The sequence below is a fragment of the Prionailurus bengalensis genome, chromosome C2 (assembly GCF_016509475.1).
Source record: "Prionailurus bengalensis isolate Pbe53 chromosome C2, Fcat_Pben_1.1_paternal_pri, whole genome shotgun sequence".
NCBI classification, from domain to species: Eukaryota; Metazoa; Chordata; class Mammalia; order Carnivora; family Felidae; genus Prionailurus; species Prionailurus bengalensis.
In genome coordinates this window covers 82,933,532-82,953,330 of record NC_057350.1, presented here as the reverse complement: position 1 = coordinate 82,953,330, position 19,799 = coordinate 82,933,532, and the positions used below count along the sequence as shown (strand labels likewise).

General features: G+C 37.9%; 1 protein-coding gene across 9 annotated transcripts in view; it reads left to right on the top strand.

Moving 5' to 3' along the window:
- Window positions 1-19,799, top strand: part of VPS8 (VPS8 subunit of CORVET complex) — a 254,914-nt gene that overhangs the window by 154,313 nt on the left and 80,802 nt on the right. For all 9 annotated transcript variants that reach the window (XR_006299413.1, XR_006299414.1, XM_043594694.1 and 6 more), the window contains 3 exons: window positions 5,821-5,968; window positions 10,383-10,472; window positions 13,872-13,914. Coding sequence is in view for 7 of the 9 variants with exons in the window: in XM_043594694.1 (XP_043450629.1) it covers window positions 5,821-5,968; window positions 10,383-10,472; window positions 13,872-13,914 (281 nt within the window). In the remaining 2 variants the exon portion in view is untranslated. The remainder of the gene's footprint in view (window positions 1-5,820; window positions 5,969-10,382; window positions 10,473-13,871; window positions 13,915-19,799) is intronic.

Below are 19,799 nucleotides of genomic sequence, written 5' to 3'. Positions count from 1 at the left end.
AATGAGAACCTGGTAGCTCCTCAAGATAAAATCCATGAAAGTAGGGAAACTCCCCCCAAGACTCGGCCCCCTAGGATATTTAATTCTTCAGTCTGTCCACACCGAATCTCTGGCATTTTGTCATTGACGGCTGAAGTTCTCCTACCCCAGTGTACCAGCTCCAGCAGTGGTGGCTTCTGCTCCAGTAGGCTGTGATCATTTATACCCACCTGTCTGTTGCTCTCTAACTCAGGGGTGGCAGCTGGCCCCACCACTTCAGCTCTCAGGTAGATGGAACAAGAGTTGTTGATTTTCTGTTTGCTCAGCATTTTTCCTGAGAGGATGGAGGTGTTAACTTTCAAGCTCTTTACATGCCAGACCAGAAACTAAATGTCTTTGTTCTCTATATGTTCAGAATTATATGTGGATATCAGATTTATGTAGTCTGACCCAGCATCAGTTCAAACCGTACTTCTGAGAACTGTTGAAAGAATGTCTCTGCAGTGGGGTCACAGAACTGCATCCCCTTTGTCTCTCGAGTTCCATCTATCACTTTGGGGAGAGAATGGCATCAGGCGTCTCATCCAGACCTACAAAGCCCCTATTTAGGTATTATGCCGAGGTGGCAGGACCTGCACCTTCCCAGTCTTTCTTTGAGTTAGGCCACGTTAAGACAATCCTTGCTAGTGGGATCACTGGCATATTTCAGTGTTAGGGAGACCTTTGCAGTAGGAAGAAAGTACACATTACAAATAACCTCAGCATTCTTCTTATTACCATTTTTAATAGTAGTATTTTGGAAAAGTTGTTTTAGCTTACCCTGTGAGATTTAATTGAAGTCTGTACAACATTGGAATGATTCAGATACACTTTTTTTTTTAATGTTTATTTTGGGAGAGAGAGTGTGTAAGTGGGGGAGGCGTAGAGAGAGGGTGAAGACTGCCAAGCAGGCTCCACACAATCAGTGCAGAGCCTGACGTGGAGCTCGATTCCACAATCCGCGAGATCATGGCCAGAACCAAAATCAAGAGTTCGGCGCTCAACTGACTGAGCCACTCAGGCATCCCCAGGTACTCTTTATACCTGATGAGGTTATGGAACTAAATTATTTTTCTATGAAAATCATTAGGCTCTTATTTCTGTTAGCTTATAAAAGCCATTTTTCCTCTTTATGCAGGAGAACATTGAAAACAATACACTTTCTCTTTTGTGAATATCAGAAAGAGAACAAAAATTCTATTAAGTTTTGGGAAGGACATCTTTGACACTAGTATCAGACTAGGGAAATGGAAAGTGAACAAGTCCCCTGAAGACCTGAATTACATCTGCTGTTACATTGATTTGATGTGGCAGAATCTTTGCCATTAGACAGAACGGTGCCCTTGTCTGCTTTGGTCTGCGCCTCATAAAAGTTGATAAGGAAGTGTGGCTGTTCTGTATGAGGGATACTGTCATCTCTGCCTGACTTAGAGAGCCATCATGGAGAGCCACACCTACTATGTTCTTTCTTGCAACAGATGGGTTTCCACCTAAGCCAGTCTCCTGTCTGGTTTGTGAGGCATTACTGTTGTTACAATTCCATGCGCATTTTGTGGGTATTGTCTTTGCTGCCTATAATAATGCCTCTTAAAGTGTTTTTCAGGCAGATTGGCACATTCACTTATGTTTTGCTCAAAGGACATGGGATTACATTGTGGCATTTTTAACAAGGAATGTAAAATGGAAGGAAAACTGGAAGCTCAGCTTAACAACCTTGTAAAACAACTTGATTAGAATGATAACACCATGGACAATAATTGTCTTCACTCTTGTGTGTTGTGAATGATGTATTTGAGTTTTCAGTCTAAAAGGTACCACGCAGTCATCAGTACGCCACTACCTCTAAGGACTGGTTATATGGGGATGAGCAGAGAATTCAAGCAGTCAGGATTTAGGCTAAGCTGAGGTGGCCCTAAGTTGTCAGCACAAGTTACGGGGAGATTGTGAAATTCTCTCCCTCAGAAATGTAGAGTAGTCTAGACTGGCCTATTTTTGTGCAGTATTTAGAGTGAAGGGGAGAGACCAGACCAGACTTTTTTTCATCTCCCTGCAACATTTATTTTCTTTGTCAAATATTTTTATCAGAATTTTAGAATCATTTTAATGACGTCATTTATTCAAAACTGGAGCATCGTTTATCCTTCCCAGTAACAGCCAAATGTACAAGATCATAATTTTAAATTATTTATCACAACCTGAGTAAGTGTGAATGTTTTCCCCAACCTGAATTTTTGGGTATGGTTGGTGTGCATGTATTTCACAAGGCATATAAGTACTCTCCTTTAAAACAACACAGGAAACGACGGGTATTGGTGAGTATGTGGAGAAAAGGGAATCCTCTTGTGCTATTGGTGGGAATACAAACTGGTGTAGTCACTGTGCAGAACAGTATGGAGTTTCCTCAAAAAGTTAAAAATGGAACTACCCTATAACCAGCAATTACACTACTAGGTATTTACTCATAGGCTACAAAAATACTGATTTGAAGAGGCACATGCACCCCGATATTTATAGCAGCATTATCAACAATAGCCAAACTATGGGAAGAGCCCAAATGTCCACTGATTGATGAATGGATAAAGAAGATATGGTATATATACACAATGGAATATTACTCAGCCATCAAAAAGAATGAAATCTTGCCATTTGCAGTGATGTAGATGGAGCTAGAGTGTATTATGCTAAGCAAAATAAGTCAGAGAAAGACAAATACCATATGATTTCACTCATATGTGGAATTTAAGAAACAGAACAGATGAACACAGGGAAGGGAGGGGAAAAAGAGAGAGATGGAAGCAAGCCGTAAGAGACTCTTAACTATAGAGAACAAACTGAAGGTTGATGGAGGGAAATGGCAGGGGATGTGCTAAGTGGGTGATGGGTATAAAGTAGGGCTCTTGTTGGGATAAGCACTGAGTGTTATATGTAAGTGATGAATCCCTAATTCTACTCCTGAAATCAATATTACAATATATGTTAACTAGAATTTAAATAAAATTGAAATTTAAAAAAATGACAAGAGAAAGTCTAGTGTATGCCTTATAAAAATCTACCTTTTATATATACTTAAGTGTTTATACCTTATATGTCATTGCTATGATTAAAATAGAAATTCCCAAAAGAATAGATAAGGTTTAGGTTTAAAACATATAGTTTTTTTTTAATATATGAAATTTATTGACAAATTGGTTTCCATACAACACCCAGTGCTCATCCCAAAAGGTGCCCTCCTCAATACCCATCACCCACCCTCTCCTCCCTCCCACCCCCCATCAACCCTCAGTTTGTTCTCAGTTTTTAACAGTCTCTTATGAGAGAGCTAAAACATATAGTTTTGATACACTAAAGTTAACAGTGGCAAAGCAGATAGCTAATAGAAGAGTAACAGAAGTAGCTTTGAGAAGGGAATATAACAATTTGTATTTATGTGCAAGACTGTGAAGCAGCAGTCAGAAATGGGTGTAAGTGCATACGTATTAGTTTATTAAAGTTTTCATTATGTTGATGTTGCCTGATCATTTCCCAGCAGACATATTATTTCCCTCACAAATGAATGCATCAGAATCTATTCATCTGAGTGATTTGCTTGGTTTGATGCATATTCACATCCTTAGTACTTGTAAAGAGTTTTGTCAATAAGTGTTCTGGAAAGAATTAAATACTGGGATTTATTGGCAGATGCTTATGTCTAGTCTTAATTTGCTCCATAGTCTTGCATTTATAAGACATAGTAACAGAAGTGTGGCGTAGATAAAATATTAACACTACCTACAATATGACATAAACATCTGAGAAGTGCACCAGCTCACCTTAATGTTAACGATCATTGATTAGCATTCCCTTTTTCTTTTACGTGGGCATATTCTGTTGGGACAAAACGTTGATCTTACATAAAGACCCATCATTGCCCTGTGATTATCATGTGCATTTTCTGTTTGGTCCGTGTAGAGCTTTCTGACAGCATTCATTCACAGCTGAATCTGATTTCATAGCCCTAGTCCTTGTCATTTGCACCCCTCTATCCTGTATTTGGTTCCCCTTTTTTGAAGACAGCACATTATTGCCTGTCCAGTTCAATTCAGTGTACATTTACCGAGTGCTTATTTATTATGTGCCAAGACTGTGTGAGTGCTGGGAGACATTTAATGCAGCAGTCTTTGCTCTCAGAGTTTATAGTGTAGTTGGGACCTAGACACTTAAAAAGATAATTTTCATGTTACATAGGAAGAACTAAGGTGATGCTGTACTTAAGGAATAACCAGTTACTTACCTAAATCCTGCTTTAAAGGCAGCTGTGAACTAACGAAATGAAACTCGAACTTAGAGATTTACAGCCAATTTGAGGACATACCGAATTAGCCCATCAGCAAGTATCGACAGCTCCAAGCAGCAGAGCTTAATTAATGAGTTCATCAGTCAACCTCTGGTAGGGACTGAGTGTCACAAAACTCTTAGTTTAGGAAAGATTTCCTATGTCTAAATATAATTCCTCTTTCTGTAGCTGAAAGCTCTTACTGGTAAAAATAGAAGGGCTATTTACCATTATTTATAGGACCTTTATAACTTCAAATTGTTCTCTGCGGAGTCAGAGATTCCCGCCTATGACTGTTGGTGTGCTGCACATGGGTCACAGGTGTGCCTAGAGACGGATCCCCTCAGCTCTTGGGGTGGGTCTTGGGGCACCCATAGTCCCCTGTGATCAGTCTTACTTTGTTCTGAGGGGCCATGCAAATGCTGTCCTTCTCTGTATGCGTGATGTGAGAAAAGCTGGGAGATGTTGCTTTAAACCATCTGCCTTAACGTTTCTTCACAAAGCTAGTTTCCCAAGCAGTTTTGTATCTTATTAACCCTATTCCAGTTCTTTATATAAGGAGCTTTAGTTGAGGTGAAGAAAAGATAGGGCTCTCAAAAGGAACTGACTTCTTTTAAAGACGATTTGTATGTCTGTAATGAGCAGTAGTTGATTTTCTAAATAATTTCTTTTGGCCACCAGTAGTTGAGTGTCCACTATGATAAAACTAATTCTGTATTTCTCTAGCTTTCCCCCCCCCCCTTTTTTTTTTTAAAGAAAGCTCTGCATCCAACTTAGGGGTTGAACTCATAACTTTGAGCTCGAGTCACATGCTCTGCCGATTGAGCTACCCCAGCACCCCAGTATCTCTAGCTTTTGTTGTAGGTATTCTGAATAGTGGGCTTTGGTGACTAGCTGACATACAAAATAAATGAACACATGAATATTGTGTGTCCTACTACTGATCCACTTTATAAATTTGTTTTAGTAGCGTGTAAATAACTAGCCCTTACAACATGCAGGCTTTACGAATTCGTTAGTGAGAAGATACCTGGTACCTATCCTCAAAAAGTTTATAGTCTTTAGATAAGAAAGATAATTAAAGAAGTAGTTACAACATGGTGTGATTGGTGCTACCAACGAAGTATGGTAGGGCCAGTTGTTAAAAGTGGAAGATGGTTTACTATATATAATTACTCGTGGATCCTTGGTTAATTTTTGTTTCTTCTAGAGCAACAGTACAACTTTGGTATTTATTTAGAGGAGCTTTCACTGAATATTATTTCCTTAATTATTCACTATAAACTGAGAACTGTTGTGATTTAGACTGTGTCTGATATAATACACAGCTCACCCTAACACCCTAAGTAAAAGTGAGACTTTCAATTCACGATTTTATATCACCAGAAGGGAGTTTTGCTTTTAAGGTTGACGTACTTTTTACCTGTCATTACATACTTAATGACAGATGTGATGAATTAATGCCGTTCTCTTTCTCTTTATGTTTTCAGGGAAGGTATTCATGTAAATCAGGAATCACTGCAGATGCCTCCCTCTGTTACGGAACAGTTCATTGAGCTGTTGTGTCAGTTCGACCCAAGCCAGGTTATAGAGACGCTGCAGGTCCTTGAGTGCTACCGCCTGGAGGAAACCATCCAGGTAAGACCTGGAATGCAGAGTGGATGTGAGTAAACTCATCCTAACCATTCACCAGTTTAAACATGAGCAAAAGGAGACTAACGTAACATAGCCCCCGGGATCGAACCCAAATAGTCTGCCTCCACAGTGCCTGCTCTACATTGCTGTGGTAAACTGCTGTCCCTTTATTCCAGTAAAGTCAGAAACAGCGCATGTCCATCGCTGTTACTAATCAAGTTTCACAGACGTTCTAGCCAACACACAAGCCAAGACAAAGGAATACAATAAATATATTAAAAGAGAAACCAAGCTCTTGTTTGTAGGCTCTGATGGTTAGATAGCTTGCTGGGCATAAGACAGGCTCAGTGACAGTCAGTAGTCTCAACATGGTCATTGCCTTGGGTCCCTTCCCTTGTTTTCTCCTGTTTCCACATGAACATGACTATGTGCACGTGTGTGTGTGCATGCGTGTACGTATACACACATACATATTCTAATCAATAAGAAGCTAGTATTTAAAATTTATTTTTAAACTACTGTTATATATCCTTTCCTTTATTATCAATACTTATGAAACAGTAATCTGTATTACCTATGCCACCTTCTGAACTACTCACACACTTTAAAAATTTTTTAAGTGTAAAATATTTAAAGTATATAGAATTGTACAGAATTTCAAATATCAATGTACCCACCAACCCAGTTTTATAGATGTTCATGTTTGACATACTGGGTTTAAATCTTTGTTGTTTGTTTTAGAAATCATCCTCTTTCCCCTCCCCCGCCCCCCGAGGTTACCACCAACCTGAAGATGGGAAGCATATTCTTCCCATCTATGTTTATTTTTCCTATAAAATGCATGATACAGTAATAGCACTGCTAGGAATTTATTCAAGGGATACAGGAGTGCTGATGCATAGGGGCACTTGTACCCCAATGTTTATAGCAGCACCTTCAACAATAGCCAAATTATGGAAAGAGCCTAAATGTCCATCAACTGATGAATGGACAAAGAAATTGTGGTTTATATACACAATGGAATACTACGTGGCAATGAGAAAGAATGAAATATGGCCTTTTGTAGCAACGTGGATGGAACTGGAGAGTGTTATGCTAAGTGAAATAAGTGATACAGAGAAAGACAGGTACCATATGTTTTCACTCTTATGCGGATCCTGAGACACTTAACAGAAGACCATTGGGGAGGGGAAGAAAAAAGAAAAAAAAAAGAGAGGGAGGGAGCCAAAACATAAGAGACTCTTAAAAACTGAGAACAAACTGTGGGTTGATGGGGGGTGGGAGGGAGGGGAGGTTGGGTGATGGGCATTGAGGAGGGCACCTGTTGGGATGAGCACTGGGTGTTGTATGGAAACCAATTTGACAATAAATTTCATATTAAAAAAATAATAAAAAAATAAAAAAAATGCCTGACACAGTCTTCCATGTTTATAGAATTTGTAATAATGGTATCATATAGAACATATCCTATTGCAAATTGCTTTTTTATTAAATTTTTAAAATTTATCAATTGTTATACATGTAGAATTAGCTCATTCATTTTAATGATCATATATCAATTGAATGAGTATGCCACAGTTTATTTCCCTATGGATAGACATTCAAATTGTTTCCACTCCTTCACATCCTAAACAATGCTACCTTATACATCTTTGTATGAACCTTCTTATGTGCCCATGTGAGCTTTCTCTAAGTAATTACCTGGAAGTGGAATTACTTAGACAGTAGACTAGCTTATTCTGTTGTTACTGCCAAGTTGATCTCCTGTTTGTTTCTATTCTCACCATCAATGTTTTTGGGATTTGTTACTTTTCCACATTCTAGTTGATTCCTAACATTTTTTGGCTTTTTTTTTTTTTAAAGTTTATTTATTTTTGAGAGAGAGAGAGAGCTGGGGAGGGGCACAGAGAGAGGGAAAATGAGAGTGAGAGTGGGAGTGAGAGAGAGAGAGAGAGAGAGGGAAAATGAATGAGAACCTCAAGCAGGATCCACACCCTCAACGCAGAGCCTGACTCAGGGCTCAAACTTATAAACTGTGAGGTCATGATCTGAGCAGAAATCAAGAGTCAGACACTTCACCAACTGAGCCACCCAGGAGCCCTACACTCTTAGACTTTTAATTTTTGCCAGCGTGATGGGTATCATTGATTATTCATGACATTGAACATCTTTCCATATGTTTAATGACTTCCAGGTTTTTTTTCTCTGAATTATCTGTTCCTATCATTTGCCCATTTTTCTACTGAGTTTTTGCCCTTACTGATTTGTAGAAATTCTAATTTCTGCATCTCTAATCCTTCACTGATTTTATATGTTGGGGATGCCTTCTTCCAGTGTATTGTGGCACATTTCTTTAATTTGGTTTCTAGTGACTTCTATTTTAATTTATCATTCTTTTCCTTTAAGGTTTAAATTTTTGTGTGTGAGTCTTCCTTTTCTACCTTGATGGTATAAAAGATATCCTCTTATACGAGTTTTATACCTTAGCTTTTTACATTTAGGCTTTTAATCCATCTGGAATTAATTTTTGTAAACAGATCAAGGGAGGGATTTCTGTATTTTTTTCCCCCCTGTGTATAACCGGTGGTGTATGTGGTATTTCTGGTATCCTTTCCTCACTGATTCATAATGCCATTCTGCTGTATACTGAACTCTCAGATATACATGGATCTTTTTGTGGAATCTCTTCTGTTCATTTGGTCATGTCTTTCCTTTTACTGTTACCATATATTTTAAATAATATAGCTTCACAATAAGGCTTATTATTTGAAAGAAGAGTCTTCCCTCCTCATTGTTTTTCTTTAAAATTCATGTGTACTCTTAGGCTCTTACTATTCTACATCAAATTAGGAATCATGTTGTCATCTTCCTTTAAAAAAACAAAAAACAGGGGCACCTGGATAGCTCAGTAGGTTAAGCGGCTGACTTGGGCTCAGGTCATGATTTCACGTTTCGTGAGTTTGAGCCCCATATTGGGCTCCGTGCTGACAGCTCAGAGCCTGGAGCCTGCTGCTGATTCTGTGTCTCCCTCTCTGTCTCTGCCCCTCCCCCACTTTTGCTCTGTCTCTGTTTCTCAAAAATAAATAAACATTAAAAAAAAATTAAAAAACCAACAAACTTCCAGCATTTTGATGAAATATATACAATGAATTTATAGGTTAATTCAGGGAAGATTGACATCTTACAACGTAGAGTCTTCACATTCAGGAACATGGTTGTCTTTTAAAAGCCTTTTACATTCTTTAGTGAGGTTTCAACAACTTTTATATGATCTAGGAGGTTCTTGCAAATGTTATCTTAAATTTGTTCCTAGATACTTACACTTTTTGTTAACAATGTGGAAGGAAAGTTTTTGAAATGACATCTTTGTTGATTGCTGCTGCTGTATGTTACTAATTTTTATACATTGTTTTGTATCGAAAAGAATCTGAATTCTTTCTTCATTTAAATAGTTTCTAGATTTTTTTAATGACAATACTATTTTTCAAGAATAATGGTAGTTTTTCTTGTCTTTAGCTTTTCTTTCTTTTCTTTAAAAAAAATTTTTTTTTACATTTACAATGTTTTCTCTCTCTTACCAGATGTCTAAGAGCTCCAGGATATTATTTAGAAACAGTGATAGTATGCAATCTTGCCTTGTTTCTGATTTTAAAGGGAATGGGTCTAACATTTTACATTAAATATGGTGTTTATTTTAGGATTTTGATAGATAATTTTTAATAAATTAAGAGTTCATTTCTCAGTTTAGGTAAGAGTGTTTTGTTTTTGCTAAGAATGGGTACTGCATTTTATCAAATACTTTTTCCTGCATTTATTGAGATGATCACACTTTTCTCCTTTGAACCTGTTTATATGCTAATAATGTTATTTGTGCCTCTCTTTGTTCTTGCTGCTAAGAAAGTTTTTTGTTTTTTGTTTTTTGTTTTTGCTGCTAAGAAAGTTTTATTCTACTTTATTAGTCTTTTCAAAGACTATTTTGGGGTTTGTTGAAACTCTGTATTGTTTCTCTGTTGTTTCTTTCCCATAGCATTATTTTCTGCACTTAATACCTTTCATTTATCTTCTTAGTTTACTTGGTATTTCTTTTTTACTAATTAGAAACTTTTAGTTTATTGATTCTTATTAAGATCTCACTTATACATATGTGTTACCTTTTTTCCAGTGGATATACTCAGTCAGGTAAATGAAAACTTTAAACAATAGTGAAGAAAAAAGTGAATGAACATGGTTTAGTTAGAACTGCCAAGATGGGCAACTTCTAACACTAGAAAGTCCAATATTTCATATTACACTGGAAAGTAATGTACTACTGAGGTATGAATTCATTATTTACTGTCATATTGTTTTCATCTTTAGGAGGATCCTCTCCACAATCAAGATTTGTGAACAAAAATCCTTATCATTTCTTCTTTCCTAGATTACCCAGAAGTATCAACTTCATGAAGTCACTGCCTATCTATTAGAAAAAAAAGGAGATATTCATGGGGCCTTCTTAATAATGCTAAAGGTAATATTTTACTATATTTGCTTTGTCATTTTCTGTCCACGCCTCCATTCATCAATCTGTCTTTTTATTGAGATATAATTGACCTGTAGCATTGTGTAAGTTTTCATCAGTCCATCTTCATTTCTTGTGTGTCAAAGTAAGTTGCAGACAGTATTGCATCTTACCACTAACTATTTTTATCATGACTAGAGTTTAGTCGTTGGGTAGAACATTTCTTTCTGGTATACTTTTAAGGTGAAATTTATAGACAATAAAGTGCACAAGTCTTAAATGTGTCATGTACTGAGTTGTGACAAATGCATACACCTATGTCCCTAGTCCCTAACAAGGTAGAGAACATTAGCTTCATCAGAGAAAGTTCCTTCATGCCTCTTCATACGCATTCCCACTTTTGTCCCCCCACAGATCATCATTTTTCTGTTCTTTTTTTTTTTTCACTGTGAATTAGTTTTACCTATTTTATGCATTCATGCATTCATGGGTTCCTCCCTTAGTAGTCTTGTATAATTCTCCTTTCACCATATTTTTGAGATGTATCAGTAGTCCGTTTCTTTTATTGCTGAATGGTATTGTACGAATATACTACTATTCATTCAGTCTCTTGATGATTGACACCTGGGCTATTTCTAGTTTTTGGCTATTAAGAGTAAAGCTACTACGATCACTTTTGTACACAAATATTTTCATTTTCACAGGAAAATGTCAGTACCAAGGACTGGAATCCCTAGGTCATAGGATAGGTCTAGGTTTTAGGTCTATAAAATATTACCAGGCCTCTTTCCAAAGTGGTTATTCCATTTTACATCCCCTCCAATAATGTATAAGAGTTTGGGTTGCTAATTCTCACCAACAGTTGATGTTCTATCAGTTTTTCACAAAAATTTTTATCCATTCTTAAAATTGTTATACCTACAATAAAAACTTATCATTTTGGTGGTATTAAGTGTAGTCACATTTTTGTGCAATCGTCACCGCTATCCCTCTCCAGAACTTTTTCAACTTCCCAAACTGAAACTCTATACCCATTAAATGGTAATCTCCCATTCCTCCCTCCCCACATCCCCTGGCAGCCCCCATTCTTTATGACTCCATGAATTTGACTACTCTACCTCACATACATGGAATCACACAGTATTTGCCTTTTTGTATACATTAATCATAAAGTCTTAAAGATTTACCCATGTTGTAGCATGTGCCAGAATTTCATTCAGTTTTAAGGCTGGATAGTACTCCATTTTATGTATATACCAAATTTTGTTTATTCATTCATCTGTTGGTAGACACTTGGGTTGCTTCTGCCTTTCAAACTTTGTGAACAATTCTGCCATGAACATGGGTGTACAAACATCTTTTCAAGACTCTGCTTTCATTTATTCTGGGCATACAACCAGAATGGAGTTACTGAATTAAATGAAAATACTATTTTTAATTTTTAAAGAATTGCCATACTGCTTTCCATAGTGGCTACACCATTTTACATTCTCATCAGAAACGCACAAAGGCTTTTAATTTCTTTACATTTTCTCCAACACTTGCTTTTCTCTGTTTTCTTGTTGGTAGCCATTCTAATAAGTGTGAAGTATTGTATCAGTTTTTTATATACTGCTATCTAGCTAAGGAATAGATTAGGGATATCCTGTCTTCCTATATATGTATGTATGTGTATCCAGCATACATGCAGCAACATGCAGAGGAATGGAACTGGACCACTTTCTTACACCATACACAAAAGTAAATTCAAAATGAATAAAAGACCTAAATGTGAGACAGGAAACCATCAAAATCCTAGAGAAGAATACAGGCAGCAGCCTCTTTGACCTTAGCTGCAGCAAAAATGTGACTATACTTCTTACTAGACATATTTCAGGAGGCAAGGGAAACAAAAGCAAAAATGAACTATTGGGACCCCATCAAGATAAAAAGCTTCTGCACAGTGAAGGAAGCAATCAACAAAACTAAACGGCATCTGACAGGTCAGATTATATGGAAGTGATGAATCACTAAATTCTAGTCCCGAAACCAGTACTACACTACATGTTAACTAACTTGAATTTAAGTTAAAAAAGATGTTTAGAGCAAGGAAAAAAAAAAAGAATTTCTTTATTGGCTTCTAGTTTTTCTCTAGCTGCGTAATCATAAAACAGGCCAGGAAGAATATTCCACAGAGGTTTTGTGTAAGCTCTCAACCTCTTTTAATGTAGAAGTTATCCCTACATCTCTTTTTTCCTTGTCGTCTATTTGTTGAAGATATCGTGAATCTAGTTTTAAAGGATAGTTAAAAGTATTCCTGGCACGGATGGGGGAAAGAGAGGCAGTATATCCTTGAAGGGAATAACACCATTATTTACAAAAGCATAGGAGTACAAAGAAATACGAAAGACTGGGAGAGCAGCCAGCATTTTACTAGGGCTCCACTATCCATGTATTGGCAGGCTAGAAGCAAAGGCTGGGTGCAGATCTGGGAAGGTTTTGTAGGACACCCTAAAGAATTAGGACAGACTCTGTCGTTCACACAAGATCAACTAAAAGTTTATAAGCGAAGGAACTGATACAATGTTGTTTCATTAAGACTGCTCTGGTTAGGTAGGAGACTGAGGGGCAGGTAGAAAAGGGGGAGGTTCATCTTAGGGAGGAAGCAGAGAGCACTTGGGAAGCTGTGTAGTGTGGGTGTGAATCTGTGAGGCTTGAGCTGGAGGCGGTGGTGGTGGTGGAGTGGGAAGAGGATTGGATTTGAGAACTTTTGATCTTTGAATATAGTATGGAGGAAATAAGAGGAAGTGGTTGATGACAGTTGTATGATTTTTAGCCTATAAGGGACCTCAAGACAAAGAGCAAATTTGGAGTAGGAGGGATATATTAAAGGTCACTCTCAGTGTATAGTAATATCTGGAATATCAGTAATGCTGGAATATCAGTTAATGCTTTCTGAGGATCCTAGTATTCGGTTAGAGCAGTGGACACTGCAATTGCATATTTAGAGGTGCCACACTCAAGGCTGTGCCCTCTGCTGTGCAGACAGTCTTGTATGTTCTTTCTTATTCCCTCTCACCCCTTTTTCTCATAGCCCAGTGTGAATTTTATTCCCTTATACAAAGCTCGGATAAATCCTACTCCTAATTACCCTGCTAGAGAATGTCACTGATGACTATATGGTGGTACAACAGAAGCAGAGCGGGGCAGATTAAGTGACACTTGGTATTTTGGGTCCCCTTCAGTACTGCTAGCTCTGCTTTCTATATACACAAGAATTCTCTTCTGAATGACAGTAAGGGTCATTCTTTATAACCTTGTTGTTTCTTTAGGTTTTTTCTTGTAAAATATGTAGTTCAAATATTTGTGGATTAGGTAACAGTGTTCCTCTTACCTCCTGTGTTTTTGTTTTGTGTTTTTACCTCCTAGAGACTACAAAGCAAACTTCAGGAGATAACACATCAAGATGAAAGTAAGTTCCTGAGTATAATTTACAATTATTTCTTCCCATGGACCCCATGTTTTAAAAGATGTTGTCTAACAAACTGCATTTATTGACTAATAATTACATCGATCCACATAAATACTTGAACACTGATCCCAATTTTAGCTTGTTTTCAAGAGCTCCTAATAGGAAATCATGTAAACCATTGTGGCTTTGTGGTGCCATCAGTGGAGTTCAGGGTACAGAAAAGTAGGCACTTTTCACTGGTATTATTTTTTTGATTATATTTCTCTGCCAATTTTTAGTTATATATAAATAAGGTGCATAACTAAATATTACTGTAATACCTAAATATTACTAAATATTACTAATATACCTAAATATTACTGTAATATGCTAAGCAATAGCAAATCAGAGCTTCTAATGAGGAATAGCCAGTGTTTTCTGCACTGAATTTATGTAATTTTTAGCACAAAGCAGTAAAACTTGACAGTATGGAATGTTAAATGGCCTTGCCACAGATAGATACAAAATTCCCATTATTTTCCTAGACACTTGAGTGGGTTTTTAAAAAATGTTTATTTCTTTTGAGAGAGAAAGTGAGAGTGTGCGAGTGGGGGAGGGGTAGAGAGGGAGGGAGGGAGAAAATCCCAAGCAGGCTCGGCAGAGTCTGATGCAGGGCTTGAACTCAGTGAACTGTGAGATCATGACCTGAGCCAAAATCAAAAGTTCGATGCTTAGCCAGCTGAGCCACCCAGGAGCCCCTATATTCCTGGACTTTTTTTTTTTTTTCCATCATGAACCTTTTATTCATGTATCCAATACGGCACTAAAACCTACTTAGCTTCTTTTTTTTTTTTCCCCTTTTCCCCCCCCCCTTTTTTTTTTTTAATGAAATTTATTGACAAATTGGTTTCCATACAACACCCAGTGCTCATCCCAAAAGGTGCCCTCCTCAATACCCATCACCCACCCTCTCCTCCCTCCCACCCCCCATCAACCCTCAGTTTGTTCTCAGTTTTTAAGTCTCTTATGCTTTGGCTCTCTCCCATTCTAACCACTTTTTTTTTTTTTTCCTTCCCCTCCCCCATGGGTTCCTGTTAAGTTTCTCAGGATCCACATAAGAGTGAAACCATATGGTATCTGTCTTTCTCTGTATGGCTTATTTCACTTACCATCACACTCTCCAGTTCCATCCACGTTGCTACAAAAGGCCATATTTCATTTTTTCTCATTGCCACGTAATATTCCATTGTGTATATAAACCACAATTTCTTTATCCATTCATCAGTTGATGGACATTTAGGCTCTTTCCATAATTTGGCTATTGTTGAGAGTGCTGCTATGAACATTGGGGCACAAGTGGCCCTATGCATCAGTGCTCCTGTATCCCTTGGATAAATTCCTAGCAGTGCTATTGCTGGGTCATAGGGTAGGTCTATTTTTAATTTTCTGAGGAACCTCCACACTGCTTTCCAGAGCGGCTGCACCAATTTGCATTCCCACCAACAGTGCAAGAGGGTTCCCGTTTCTCCACATCCTCTCCAGCATCTATAGTCTCCTGATTTGTTCATTTTGGCCACTCTGACTGGCGTGAGGTGATACCTGAGCGTGGTTTTGATTTGTATTTCCCTGATAAGGAGCGACGCTGAACATCTTTTCATGTGCCTGTTGGCCATCCGGATGTCTTCTTTAGAGAAGTGTCTATTCATGTTTTCTGCCCATTTCTTCACTGGGTTATTTGTTTTTTGGGTGTGGAGTTTGGTGAGCTCTTTATAGATTTTGGATACTAGCCCTTTGTCCGATATGTCATTTGCGAATATCTTTTCCCATTCCGTTGGTTGCCTTTTAGTTTTGTTGGTTGTTTCCTTTGCTGTGCAGAAGCTTTTTATCTTCATAAGGTCCCACTAATTCACTTTTGCTTTTAATTCCCTTGCCTTTGGGGATGTGTCGAGTAAGAGATTGCTACGGCTGAGGTCAGAGAGGTCTTTTCCTGCTTTCTCCTCTAGGGTTTTGATGGTTTCCTGTCTCACATTCAGGTCCTTTATCCATTTTGAGTTTATTTTTGTGAATGGTGTGAGAAAGTGGTCTAGTTTCAATCTTCTGCATGTTGCTGTCCAGTTCTCCCAGCACCATTTGTTAAAGAGGCTGTCTTTTTTCCATTGGATGTTCTTTCCTGCTTTGTCAAAGATGAGTTGGCCATACGTTTGTGGGTCTAGTTCTGGGGTTTCTATTCTATTCCATTGGTCTATGTGTCTGTTTTGGTGCCAATACCATGCTGTCTTGGTGATGACAGCTTTGTAGTAGAGGCTAAAGTCTGGGATTGTGATGCCTCCTGCTTTGGTCTTCTTCTTCAAAATTCCTTTGGCTATTCGGGGCCTTTTGTGGTTGCATATGAATTTTAGGATTGCTTGTTCTAGTTTCGAGAAGAATGCTGGTGCAATTTTGATTGGGATTGCATTGAATGTGTAGATAGCTTTGGGTAGTATTGACATTTTGACAATATTTATTTTTCCAATCCATGAGCAGGGAATGTCTTTCCATTTCTTTAAATCTTCTTCAATTTCCTTCATAAGCTTTCTATAGTTTTCAGCATACAGATCCTTTATATCTTTGGTTAGATTTATTCCTAGGTATTTTATGCTTCTTGGTGCAATTGTGAATGGGATCAGTTTCTTTATTTGTCTTTCTGTTGCTTCATTGTTAGTGTATAAGAATGCAACTGATTTCTGTACATTGATTTTGTATCCTGCAACTTTGCTGAATTCATGTATCAGTTCTAGCAGACTTTTGGTGGAGTCTATCGGATTTTCCATGTATAATATCATGTCATCTGCAAAAAGCGAAAGCTTGACTTCATCTTTGCCAAGTTTGATGCCTTTGATTTCCTTTTGTTGTCTGATTGCTGATGCTAGAACTTCCAGCACTATGTTAAACAGCAGCGGTGAGAGTGGGCATCCTTGTCGTGTTCCTGATCTCAGGGAAAAAGCTCTCAGTTTTTCCCCGTTGAGGATGATGTTAGCTGTGGGCTTTTCATAAATGGCTTTTATGATCTTTAAGTATGTTCCTTCTATCCCGACTTTCTCAAGGGTTTTTATTAAGAAAGGGTGCTGGATTTTGTCGAAGGCCTTTTCTGCATCGATTGACAGGATCATATGGTTCTTCTCTTTTTTTTTGTTAATGTGATGTATCATGTTGATTGATTTGCGAATGTTGAACCAGCCCTGCATCCCAGGAATGAATCCCACTTGATCATGGTGAATAATTCTTTTTATATGCCATTGAATTCGATTTGCTAGTACCTTATTGAGAATTTTTGCATCCATATTCATCAGGGATATTGGCCTGTAGTTCTCTTTTTTTACTGGGTCTCTGTCTGGTTTAGGAATCAAAGTAATACTGGCTTCATAGAATGAGTCTGGAAGTTTTCCTTCCCTTTCTATTTCTTGGAATAGCTTGAGAAGGATAGGTATTATCTCTGCTTTAAACGTCTGGTAGAACTTCCCTGGGAAGCCATCTGGTCCTGGACTCTTATTTGTTGGGAGATTTTTGATAACCGATTCAATTTCTTCGCTGGTTATGGGTCTGTTCAAGCTTTCTATTTCCTCCTGATTGACTTTTGGAAGAGTGTGGGTGTTCAGGAATTTGTCCATTTCTTCCAGGTTGTCCAATTTGTTGGCATATAAGTTTTCATAGTATTCCCTGATAATTGTTTGTATCTCTGAGGGATTGGTTGTAATCATTCCATTTTCATTCATGATTTTATCTATTTGGGTCATCTCCCTTTTCTTTTTGAGAAGCCTGGCTAGAGGTTTGTCAATTTTGTTTATTTTTTCAAAAAACCAACTCTTGGTTTCGTTGATCTGCTCTACAGTTTTTTTAGTTTCTATATTGTTTATTTCTGCTCTGATCTTTATTATTTCTCTTCTTTTGCTGGGCTTAGGCTGCCTTTGCTGTTCTGCTTCTAGTTCCTTTAGGTGTGCTGTTAGATTTTGTATTTGGGATTTTTCTTGTTTCTTGAGCTAGGCCTGGATTGCAATGTATTTTCCTCTCAGGACTGCCTTTGCTGCGTCCCAAAGCATTTGGATTGTTGTATTTTCATTTTTGTTTGTTTCCATATATTTTTTAATTTCTTCTCTAATTGTCTGGTTGACCCACTCATTCGTTAGTAGGGTGTTCTTTAACCTCCATGCTTTTGGAGGTTTTCCAGACTTTTTTCTGTGGTTGATTTCAAGCTTCATAGCATTGTGGTCTGAAAGTATGCATGGTATAATTTCAATTCTTGTAAACTTATGAAGGGCTGTTTTGTGACCCAGTATATGATCTATCTTGGAGAATGTTCCATGTGCACTCGAGAAGAAAGTATATTCTGTTGCTTTGGGATGCAGAGTTCTAAATATATCTGTCAAGTCCATCTGATCCAATGTCTCATTCAGGGCCCTTGTTTCTTTATTGACCGTGTGTCTAGATGATCTATCCATTTCTGTAAGTGGTGTATTAAAGTCCCCTGCAATTACCACATTCTTATCAATGAGGTTGCTTATGTTTATGAGTAATTGTTTTATATATTTGGGGGCTCCGATATTCGGTGCATAGACATTTATAATTGTTAGCTCTTCCTGATGGATAGACCCTGTAACTATTATATAACGTCCTTCTTCATCTCTTGTTACAGCCTTTAATTTAAAGTCTAGTTTGTCTGATGTAAGTATGGCTACTCCAGCTTTCTTTTGGCTTCCAGTCGCATGATAAATAGTTCTCCATCCCCTCACTCTCAATCTAAAGGTGTCCTCAGGTCTAAAATGAGTCTCTTGTAGACAGCAAATAGATGGGTCTTGTTTTTTTATCCATTCTGATACCCTATGTCTTTTGGTTGGCGCATTTAATCCATTTACATTCAGTGTTATTATAGAAAGATACGGGTTTAGAGTCATTGTGATGTCTGTATGTTTTATGCTTATAGTGATGTCTCCGGGACTTTGTCTCACAGGGTCCCCCTTAGGATCTCTTGTAGGGCTGGTTTAGTGGTGACAAATTCCTTCAGTTTTTGTTTGTTTGGGAAGACCTTTATCTCTCCTTCTATTCTAAATGACAGACTTGCTGGATAAAGGATTCTTGGCTGCATATTTTTTCTGTCTAGCACCCTGAAAATCTCGTGCCAATTCTTTCTGGCCTGCCAAGTTTCAAAAGAGAGATCAGTCACGAGTCTTATAGGTCTCCCTTTATATGTGAGGGCACGTTTACCCCTTGCTGCTTTCAGAATTTTCTCTTTATCCTTGTATTTTGCCAGTTTCACTATGATATGTCGTGCAGAAGATCGATTCAAGTTACGTCTGAAGGGAGTTCTCTGTGCCTCTTGGATTTCAATGCCTTTTTCCTTCCCCAGTTCAGGGAAGTTCTCAGCTATGATTTCTTCAAGTACCCCTTCAGCACCTTTCCCTCTCTCTTCCTCCTCTGGGATACCAATTATGCATATATTATTTCTTTTTAGTGTATCACTTAATTCTCTAATTTTCCCCTCATACTCCTGGATTTTTTTATCTCTCTTTTTCTCAGCTTCCTCTTTTTCCATCACTTTATCTTCTAGTTCACCTATTCTCTCCTCTGCCTCTTCAAGCCGAGCTGTGGTGGTTTCCATTTTGTTATGCATTTCGTTTAAAGCGTTTTTCAGCTCCTCGTGACTGTTCCTTAGTCCCTTGATCTCTGTAGCAAGAGATTCTCTGCTGTCCTGTATACTGTTTTCAAGCCCAGCGATTAATTTTATGACTATTATTCTAAATTCACTTTCTGTTATGTTATTTAAGTCCTTTTTGATCAGCTCATTAGCTGTTGTTATTTCCTGGAGATTCTTCTGAGGGGAATTCTTCCGCTTGGTCATTTTGGACAGTCCTTGGCGTGGTGAGGACCTGCAG